General features: G+C 36.0%; 1 protein-coding gene across 1 annotated transcript; it reads left to right on the forward strand.

Annotated features, from left to right (window-relative positions):
* Positions 1-6,014: 6,014 nt before the first annotated feature.
* Positions 6,015-9,557, forward strand: LOC119981190 (probable pectinesterase/pectinesterase inhibitor 35). The gene is made up of 2 exons (XM_038824243.1): positions 6,015-7,016; positions 8,701-9,557. The coding sequence occupies exons 1-2, from the start codon at positions 6,035-6,037 to the stop codon at positions 9,387-9,389; spliced, it is 1,671 nt and encodes a 556-aa protein (XP_038680171.1). The 5' UTR covers positions 6,015-6,034; the 3' UTR covers positions 9,390-9,557.
* The last annotated feature ends 2,344 nt before the right edge of the window (positions 9,558-11,901 follow it).

Below are 11,901 nucleotides of genomic sequence, written 5' to 3' on the forward strand. Positions count from 1 at the left end.
CATCTCTGAAGCTATCGCTTTGTTAAGATGAGTCTGGCCAGGCTGCGAATGAATTTGGATTTCTGGAATTTGAAATTGAGTCTTGACTCTGAAACTCTTGTCTCTGCAATGAATTCTTTCTTCATATGATTTTGGCCTGTTTTGGGCTGTTTATCATGGCTACAAAACGATTTTGGTCTAATGCTGCTGTTCACGGAGCGAAGCCTCGTATAAATGAGGGGGTCAGTTGACCCACTTGAATTTTCAATTTAGACCAACTCGTGTAAAAAATCATATGTTCAAATGGTTGAGCCAAGAAGACATGTACCAACACACAAGAATCATTAATTGGAGTGGTAAGGATGATGTGTATCACCTTGGATCAAGATTCGAATCCCCCCTCCTCCGTTAAAAAAAAAAAAAAACAAAAATGACGTAATTAGCTAGGAAACAGGACTGCACATCAAATAAACATGTCTCTTAATTTTGGATTGACGTAATTAGCTAGGAAACGAGACAGAAAATCAAATAAACATGTCTCTTAATTTTGGATTTTCTAATTCAATCGTCTGGTCATTGGTTCAACTGCTTGTTTATTATTATATAAATTAATTTTCATTTATGTTTTTTTCTTAAACGGTGAGGGGGATTCAAACCCTAGTCATCATGATGATACATACCATCCTCACCACTCTAACTAGTGGTTCGGGTGTTAATTTTCATTTATGTTATACATATATATATATATATAATCCGTAAAAAATATAAGTATTATGAAAATTTTCTAAGCTACATGAACATAAAATTATCATGAAGGTAATGAAAAAAAAAACCCTAGAAATCACTCTATTTTAGATGAAATGGAACAAGAGGAAAAAAAATGAAAAGTTTAATCCTGATTTATAAGAGGGGGTGAATTGTGATCCTAAATACAGAGAATTGGAGAACTATGAGTAGCACAGATGACACTCATATGTGTGATCTCATAGAGATCTCGAGTTCAAGTCTCCTCTATCCCCTTCCTCAATATTCAAAAAAATACAGAGTATTGAATCTTCCAAATTAATTAACACTTCCAAATCATAAATCTGTTGGTTTTACGAGCCATGTCACCTCCAGGTGTCCAAGAGCCATCCTAGTCAACTGCCATGTCAGTAATTCCAATTACAAAAGTGCAATTAGTGGATTCACAGGTGCATAATGAAACCTATGTCAGCCCTAAACTTTTCTAAAATCATAATATGCTTCTTGTTTACCAAGAAACCCCTCAAGTTTTCCAATCTTCTCCAAATTTTTTTGGCAAATATGATTTTTTTTTTATCTCACAAATGACAAAACTGAAATCATGGGAATCACGAGCAGGTCGAGTCATGAGTGTGGTATCTCATAAAGGTCTCGAGTTCAAACCTCCCACGTCCCTTGTATTTAAAAAAAAAATGAAATCATGGGTGGTTCAACAGTCGGTTCGTTCCTTTCCAATCCAACTGGTTTTAATAATTATGATTAGGACTCTACACTAAACTTTTTCAAATTTTAGTCTTAGAGAGGAATTAGAATCCTTATCCAAAAAAAAAACAAACAGAGGAATTAATTAGAATCGTTGGAGTCATGAGATTAATATTAATGTCTGCTTTAAGGACACCCGACTGATATTGATTAATAACTTGGTTGATGGTGAAAGTTTTCTTTTGCGTAACAAAGAATCTAGGCTTATTTTTATTTGTTTAGAGAAACTAAGAGTGGGGAAGAATGAAAACAATTTTAATGGACAAAATGCAAAAGTGGAGTGATACACAGCTGGATGATGAAAAAGAGAGGCAAAGAAAAAGATTCATGAAGCCGACTCATATATATATATATATATATACACACATATACATACATATATAGATGTCACCATCATATTATGTATGTATATAAGGACCAAGCCCACCATCCAATTAGCTTAATGCCTATTATTTTCATGCATTTTGGGATATCCTTATCAAGAAATGCAAATTTGATTTTATAATTCATGTGAGATGGGACCAAAGACTGGTTAGGGATTGATTAGGAGGTGCATTTGTGAGTCCACTCCACGATTGTCGATTGGGGAGGGAATTAAGAGCTTTGGAGGAGTCAAGGTCATTCTTTGTTATTTTTGTCCAACCATTCACATTATATTTGTCATATTTACAAGAGTTGGATCCCTTGCCCTACTCAATCGATCACCAATCTCCCAATCACCAGCCTGATATAACCAAAGCATATATAAGAGGAGAAGCATATTAGGGTTACTCAAAGGAAATTAAAATTTTATAAGAGCTAGGTTAAGATTGAGCTTGTTCAAGATCTAACATGGCCATAAACATTGCAGGTGCATTTCGCAGTGCGTTAGCCACCTGCCAAACGCACCTCGTTTGCGATGGCTCAGATATATAGTTGCGGCATAAATTTGTAGCAAGAGAGCATCTTCGAAGAAAAATGCAACACTCATGACCGCAGACTGGCAAAAAAAACATGAATAAGGATTTGGTGGTAGCCTCAGGGTCCATTTAATCAGAAACAAAGTTAAGATTTAGAACCTTATTCCGCTTGACTCGTTTAAACCACGAATAAGGCTATTAAATATCCATTAGAAACCAAGTAGTAGTATATATTCTCCCTCAATTTATAAAATAATGCTTTTAGCATCTTGTGGCAAGAAGAATAAGACCTTGACGAGATTGGTCATAATCAAGAAGAAGGAAGGAGACATAAATTGGTTACATCATACATGAATTATTATGGTCGACCATTCCTCATGAACTTGATGTGGGAATTCTTTCCAAAATTTCAAAGAGATGTTATCATCCACAAAATGATATTTAGGAGGTTTTTGGATCCTTCCTTTTGATTATGGAATATTATTAATCAATATAAAAATGTTTTGAAAAATCTAAGAAGTATGTATATATATATATATATATATATATATATATATATATATGAACTCTTTCGATTCTTTCCTTCTTGTTATGGAAACAACATGCTCCATGCCAATCCAGCTAGGTTAAGTCTGGAAATTGCTTCTTGTCATATAATTGAGTTATTTTATAAATATATATAAATTGGAAAAAGTTAAGGACACTTTATTTGTTTTATATTACATATATAAGTAGCCAGGAATAGATGAATTATTAGCAAAATTATTATTGAGTCCTAAATGAATTATTGTTAATTAGCATGATAATTATTTGTACATATGACTTTTGATATATATATATATATGTATGTCTCCTACCCATTTAGATTGCCAATCATCCTTTTATTATCTTTACATGATTTTAAAGGTCTTCCAGAGGAAGCTTCATCAATATAATATATATACTTTTATTTGTATGTCACAAGTACAATTATTGCAAATATATAGCTTTTCAAAAGCATCATTTCTTAGCTTTCATTATTATTGACTTATTATAACAAAATGACAGATTTGGATGCTCTTTAGTTACAATATCTATATGTACTGATTATATATATTAGTGGGTGTAGTGGCACAATATTATGTATAGTGCCATGCAACTTTTTTTTTCCTCCTTATATTTTCATGAAATTTCGATTTGTCTTGAATATGACCCCTTAACACTTTTTTTTTACCTAATTAATGAGTGAAACCTTTTACCTAATTAACTATTAACGTTGTGGGTATGTAAAGGTGAATAGACTTGTTATAACTTTTGTGTCATGATGTGATTGTTAAGATATTAGAACAAATGCAAACACCAAGATTTACGTGGTTTAGCGACTTAGTTATTTTTGCAAATCAAATGGTAAATTTTTTACCATCAATAAGAAAATATAGTTACATTATTACATATATATATATATATATATATATAGTCAAATCTTTTGTTTTTTGTAATGTCCTGTATCAAATATATTCAACTAACATATGTGTAGTTAATGATGGTGTTTGCATTAACCCGATAAATTTACTCAATGCTACTTAAAGATAGTGACTGCAGATTCTCACAGTATAAAAAAAAGTAGATGTGTGTAGAATATGTATTCTTCATTACCTTTTCGAAGAAAAAAAATTAGATTGTGTCAATTCAAGAATCCATGAGTCGAATCAAGGAAGGTGTGAGGCGACTTGAAGCACAATCAAAGTTGTTTGAAAATTATTTAGAAGCTCATAAAGTTAGTTTGGTATGAAATTTTGGGGTTTATTTTGAATGTTAATTAATAGGATAGTAATTAAGAGTTTTTTTTATAATTTATTAGTGATTTACTTAATCATAAATTAATTTGATTTTCTTCCCTTTTAATCTTAATTAGTTTGATTTTATGTAATATTTTCATCTTAGGATTAGGATTGTACACTCCTTCAACAAAAAATATCAAAGGAAATCAATTAACTAAATTTATATTTAAAATAATCCTAAATTAATTTAAATTGATAAATCATTACAATTTTAAATTATAACATTAATTATACTAGAAAAATATTGAATGGTTCTGTTATATTATGGAGGATAAGAAGCTTATTAATTAATAATGGGAAAATGACAATAATCCATAAGAGATAAGGATGGCACCTAATTAGGCGAGTGGAAGGTTTTGGATCACATATCATGTCATATGTGTATGACTATATACCACTACATAATAATAGTATTGCTTGCTTGACTTGATCTCATGCACGTATGTTTTTGTCTTCAAATGCAATCCAATTAAATTGGGATATAATACTAATTCATAAAATAAGTTTGAAGATTTGATACATTGACTCCCTTTGTTATAATCCTTATTTTAATAATCGTACTTGTAACTTGTCTTAATTGTCCAAATTTTATTTGATGTCTTCCTTGTGTGCATACATATATATAAGGTTTTATTTCTCTACTCCACATTCGTACTATATATATATATATATATATATATATAATATGTAAGTAATGTAGTGAATCTCTCTTAGGGCAAACAATATGGACTTGAAAGGTTACTAGTTCGATTCCCATGGGGAGTAATATTCTTGTGGTCACGCCCTGGGTTTTAACCTAACTTACAATGTTGTCGTGTGGGAAATTTTTGTGTGTGCAGGCATGACGGCTTGAGTTTAGGTCCATATCAGATATCCAAAAGACAAACTTCTATGATATCATTCTTGATTATCAAGAAAGTATAAGTGTAACTGTAGCACCTGGCTTGAGTGGTCGGGCCACAAGCCTCTGCAATGTCAAGATTGGTGGTGTTGGACGAGCTATCGAATAGTGATGGGGCTAAGTTTCTTATCCCACATCGCATAGGGAAAGATGTGAAGTATAAAATATAATATGTCGAACTTCCAAACTAGTAACAAACGCTTTTTCCTAACCTCAAACTAGTATGGACTGATATTTGGGCCTAAGAAGATAAACCCGTGTGGGCCAACATGGACTAATCTAAAGCACACAAAATATTACTAATGCGGAGGGACAGTGTTACATACTCCACGGCTAGTGATAGGGTACTCCTCAAGACTTGACCGATGCAAAGTTCAAGTCTCCTCACATACAAACAATAATGATAATAATAAATATAATTTTAACAAAAATCAGTATTCTTTATTGAGAAATATGAGATTATTCCACTTCAAGTTTGATCTCATAGCATGAATATTCCCTAAAGAAGATAATTTTAACACATGCATGTAGAACCCATTTACCTAATTAATCTAATTATCAAATAAATTTCACAGGGTATATATGGTTGCATATTACTTGAGCTTTCTAGACAGCCTTTTTTCCTCCTTTTTATTAATTATTGCTTAATTTAATTTTTTAATCAATTAATTAAGCTACTTGCATGTAGCTTTAATTAAGGACAACGTGTCAAGAAGTAAATAGTGAGGCCAATCATATAGATTCCTCACAGCCTGTTTTGAAGATTGGTAAAGCTTTATTCCCCCTCTTAAGATGACATAAAAGCAGTCGACCTTTCATTGTTATTGATTAAAAAAAAGGTACCCAATTAGAGAAATCCCTCTCTTTATATATATAACATGTATTCACTCTCAAATAGTACTACCAAGTACTTCTCTCTTCTTTGTCAAATGCTTCTTTGCTTCTTCTCTTTTGCAATGCCAAGAGCCAAAAGTTGCCACCCAATCTCAATTCCAATGGTTTTGATTGGAATTCTTTGTCTGTCTCCTTCATTAGTAGTTTCCAACCCAAATCCCTTACCACTCCAATTTTCAAAATTCTCAAGAGCTTCTACCAAAAATGGTCACACCACTAAAAACCCAAAAGAGATTTTTGATCATTCAATCCAATTGAGCTTTCAACAAGCTCAACATGCCCAAGCCATTGCTTCCAATCTAAGCCTCTCTTATGGGAAGGCTCATGAGACCCACTTCTTGGTTGGTGATGGTGGTGGCATGGGTGATTGTATTGAGTTGCTTGATGACACTTTAGACCTACTCTCCAATGTAATTTCCCACAAAAACAACCACCTTCAAGCACTTGATGATGATGATGATGATGTCCAAACATGGCTTAGTGCTGCCCTTACCAATCAAGAAACATGTAGTGAAAGCCTTGGTGATGATAAATCAATGCTTCACAAGAGGGTTATTGATTCCATGACACAAAATTTGACAAAATCTATTGCCAACTCTTTAGAACTTTATGTGTCAAATGTTAAAGGGAAGGACAAAATGTTGAATAACCCTAGTGGTGGTGGTGGTGGTGGTGGAAGGAGGTTGTTGTCCGGCGGTACGGGAGATTTTCCGGCGTGGGTGTCGGCGGCCGAACGGGAGCTTCTAGAAGGTTCTATAGGGAGGATTCAAGTTCATGCTGTGGTGGCAAGGGATGGAAGTGGAACACACAGGACAATTGGGGAGGCAATTGTGGGTTCATTGGCGGGAGAGGGTAGAACTGTAATTCAAGTGAAGGCTGGGACTTATCATGAGAATATCAAGATTCCGACAAAGCAAAAGAATGTGATGCTAATTGGTGAAGGCAAGGGCATAACGGTCATTGTCGCCAGTAGAAGTAACGAGGAAGGGTGGACTACTTTCCAGTCTGCTACTGTGGGTAAGAGCCAACTCCTCCTCCTTATGCTTCAATTTAATTCTTGTTCTCTTTTTCTTTTTTCTTTTTTTTTTTTGTTTCGAGACAATTCTTTTCATCTAAATCATAACTTACCTCGTAACTTGAGGAGACCGGATGGGAAAGCGATATGGACAGGTCAACCCTGGTCGATGTCCCGTGTTAACGGTAGCATCGATATCTCGGGTTAGTCACCGAGACGCCCCCCCATGGTGGGACAAGTTCCCCATAATTTAGTTAAGGAGACTGACGTAGGATAAGTTTCTTACTTTCCTTTTTTTTTTTAGTAATTAGGAGAGTTAGTTTAAATGTTTAATTATTTTCTTTTACTTATTATTAGTGTATTTCTTATAGAATTGTTAGGAATTTTAGTTAAATTAATTTTTTTTAATATTTTTTGATAATTTCATGTCTATTAAAAATCAAAGATGAATCAATATAATTTTTGAGGCTAGGTTTCTCACAATTTTCTTAGTGGATTCAAGTTATGTTGATTTAGTCTTGAACTAACCAATCAATTCTTACTTTCACACTGGGTCATATTAGTGTATAATACATGTATTAATTAAACTAGTATCTTTAATTAGTTAAGGACATAAGTGAGCAAGGCATGAGCTTGTACGCTAGCATGTCAAAACAAGTAAACGAAAGCGATTTTATGAGTGTTGACTGATTTTGACGCCCCAACAGCCATTATATAAGTAGAGACAAGCACCCCATCCAAATGCCTTGCACTATTCTATATCTAACAATGGAGGGTGGAGATTTTTTTTTGAAATGATAACAAGTTAAGGAAATTGGGTCTGTGAGTACCCGATTAATTAGTGTGGTCGGACTACAGCATCAAGCTTGGTGATGATGGGTGAGCGGCGATGACTGATGGAGCTTGGTGCTCTAAATATCACATCGTCGAGGTAAAAAAACGATTTGCATTATATAATAGATCAAACTTCCTAACTAGTGATAAGTGTTTTTCCTGCACTCAAACTAATATGGTATGGTGCTAGGCTTAGGAAGGCAAAGCCATATTGGCCACTATGAGTTGATCCAAAATAGACAAAGTGTTACTAGTACGGTGAGACCAACTATTACATGTCCTCAATTTTCGGCCTAAGAATATGAATTGAATTTTTTTTTATAACAATAGGAATTTAATTTAATGTAATTTAAGACTTCTTTTGTTACGACGTCTTGTGTCACACATCGAATGGCAACGCCAAGAGATGTGGGTTTATAAGTGCGAGCCCTCTCACATGCATGAGGCCTTTTCTTAGGGCTTGGTGAGTTAGGCTTAACCCACTTGTTGTGTTTAAAAGAAACAAAATCATGCGAACCCGATGTATCCATAGTGAACCGATAAACCTAAAGCGGAAAATATTATGTATGTGAGTAGGGTAAGATTTCTATCATCTTTGATTATCATACATTATTGAATCCAAATTAAATGTACGAGTTTTAGTTATAGAATTGACAAGTTGCTGTGTGGGGCCCGGAAGCAAAAAGAAGAAGAAGAAAAAGTTGCTAGTTGGCCACACTAGCAATCCATCATTCATCAACAAATCATAATCCACAGTCGCCAAACATTATATTGATTGGTTGTTGGTTAATTAATCAATGTCAAATGACATTTCTAATTATCCACTAATTACTTACTATTTTTTTTTGGCAGCTGCCATGGGAGATGGATTTATGGCTCGAGACATAACCATTGTCAACAGTGCTGGTCCTGCTAAGCACCAAGCAGTCGCGTTGCGGGTCGGTTCTGATAAATCTGTAATTTTTCGATGCTCCATCCAAGGCTACCAAGACACCCTCTACACTCACTCCAAGCGCCAGTTCTACCGAGAAACCGACATCTACGGCACCGTTGATTTCATTTTCGGAAACTCCGCGGTGGTTTTACAGAACTGTAACATTTACCCTCGGAAGCCTCTGTCCGGACAGCACAACTTCGTGACCGCGCAAGGGCGGATCAATGCGAACCAGAATACGGGAATCTCTATACATAATTCCAAGATCGTAGCAGCGTCGGACCTCGCGGCAACTAAGTCGAGGACGACGTTTCTGGGTCGGCCATGGAAGCAATACTCTAGGACTGTAATCATGCAGTCTTTTATAGATGATTCAATCCACCCTTCAGGATGGTCGCCATGGTCTGGCAGTTTTGCTCTGAAAACACTTTACTATGGCGAGTACATGAATTCGGGTCCTGGTTCCGGACCTTCGGGTAGGGTTGGTTGGAGTCATCCTGGGATGACACTGACAGAAGCCCAGGCGTTTACCGTTGGTGGGTTCATTGCTGGGAATCTTTGGTTGCCATCCACTGGGGTTGCCTTTGATTCAGGCCTCATAGGATGAAACCTTGTGGTGGTGGTGTAGTGAATTAATGTGACTGAAGATAAATTATCTGATTTCAGTGTATGTATGTATGTATGGAGGAATTCTCCTATGCACATTTTAAATACGCATTTATGTTTTAACTATTGATTTGAAACATGTGGGACCCAAAGCAGTGGGTCTCACTTGTCATTTCACTCATCTACACCCTTAAAAAGTGGTGAGTATTTAAAGTGTGTATAGAAGAATTTCTCTATATATATATGTATATATGTATATGTATAAGAATTTGTGCATAAAGTCCTTTAAAAAAAAAAAAATTGTGCATAAAGTTGGTAAATCTAAATACATCTTATAAAAATGTAATGCTCAGTTCACGCGTAGGAGCAAGGAGCATTAATTAGTTTTTTCACAAGTCGAGCCCTTAATTACCAAGCCCAAACTTGGCTCAAGCCTGACAAAAATGTAGAGCCCAGCTTGAGCATGCCAAAACCCAGCTCGGCCTATTGACATTTCTAAGCTTAAAATAGATAAAATTATGGACCATGGGAAAGACAATCAATGAGCCCGGATCGGCCCGGCCCATTGACATCTTTTTGTACGGAAAATGGTGGGCATGAGCGATAACCTTTCGGTAGTGCCTTAGCGTTAGGGGTGACAGAACTCTATCCGGTCCGTTTGGATGATCGAATTTGTCTGACCCAGATTAAACAAAATTTAGACATAAGTTATATATCCGAAATCTGGATCTAAACACAACTTTTGTCCAGTTTAAAATAGGGTTAGGGTCTAAACGTAGAAATCTTATCCGATTTACTTGTCCGAATCCTAACCCATATTAGATTATTGTTTGATTTAGTTGTCAATCAATCCGGATTTAGTCAATTAAGTACGTCTGAAATTTAATCTGAGTTAAGGTCCAGACATATAAATATTTCGTAAGCATGTACTCTTGTCCGACCTGAATTTGAATTTTTTCCACCCCTACTTGATGTGACCACCATCTTGTTTAACACGTCATACAATTATCAAGTTCTAGGGAAACCCACCAAACAGCATAACATTACAATCCCACCCCATTTCTTGGACAAGTGTTTCCTGGATAAGTGTACCAGCCAGTTGTTTCACACTAATAACATTTTATCCGTTTTGAGTCAGTATAACTAACCCACAAAGATTTATCTTCTCAAGCCCAACATCAGTTCGAGCTAGTTTGAACTGAACAAAAACTATTGTTATTAGTTTAGAAGTTGGATCTATTATATTTTTTCACATTTTCTTTTGGATCATATGGGACAAGAGACTTAGCCCCATCGTTACTCAATTGCTTGCCTAGCACCATCAAACTTGACACTGTAGAGACTTGTGGCTCCACCCACTCAAACAGATGCTTCAGGCTCCCCCTTAAAGGTCTACATCCCTTGCAGCCCACATGCCCCTAGGTGCCCAGACCTTAAATTCTAGAGCATCAGCTCCGATACTATTTGTAATAGTCTGCTCCTCTACACTACTACTTTCGTTTTGGGTCAACTCATACTAGCCTACAAGGTTTTGTCTTCCCAAACCCAACACTAGCACACATTAGTTTGAGCTCATAAAAGCGTTTGTTACTGATTTGTAAGTTCGACATATTATTTCTATAATTCACATCTTTCCCTAGGCTATGTGGAATAAGAAACTTACGGACCTCATCGTCACACGGTAGTTCACTTAGCACCATCAAACTTAACACTGTAGAGACTTGTAACCATGCTCACTCCATGCTGTGTTACAATAAGCATTTAATATAACCCAATAAAGAACAAAATGATTACATAAGGATAACATGATGTACCCCTTCTAACACACCTCCAAAAAGAGGACCCTATGCACTACTCTACACGAGAGCACAGAACGTGAAGGCACAGTGGCACTAACTGCCAATACACATTCACGGGCACCAACAGTCAACAGAACCGAATGACCTATCCATTCACCTATACATAACCCTCTACTTAAGAGCCAGAAACAAAGAAAGAAAGAAGCAGTTCTTAGTCTTACATAACCAAAAGAAATGGAGATCAAATCCCAGAAAATTTTGGTAGTTACAGTGCTGATGCTGCTGGTGACCATTGGAGGTGGCAATGGACAGACCATATGCAACGTGACGGTCTCGGAGCTGATGGAATGCAGGCCAGCGGTGACTCCTCCGCAACCAAGCCCTCCCACGGCCAAGTGCTGCTCGGTGGTGTCGCGCGTAAACATGTCATGCCTTTGCTCCTACAAGAACATGCTGCCTTCATTCAATATTGATCCTAACCTTGTTATGTTGCTGCCCGGAAAGTGCAAACTTCCTCGTCCTGCCAAGTGCTAGAAGCCTAGAAGGACTGCATAAGGCATAAAAGGATGTGAATACCTTGACTCAGTACTCCAATTTCACTTTTCAAAGCTGCCGTTTTTATTTCCTTTTGTGCTGGTGTGTGACAGTGTTAGCTCCATGAAATAAGACTCAATTAAAACAATTGCATATGTCAAATAACAAAGTAAGGTGCAG

Source organism: Tripterygium wilfordii, chromosome 16 (assembly GCF_013401445.1).
Source record: "Tripterygium wilfordii isolate XIE 37 chromosome 16, ASM1340144v1, whole genome shotgun sequence".
Classification (NCBI taxonomy): domain Eukaryota; kingdom Viridiplantae; phylum Streptophyta; class Magnoliopsida; order Celastrales; family Celastraceae; genus Tripterygium; species Tripterygium wilfordii.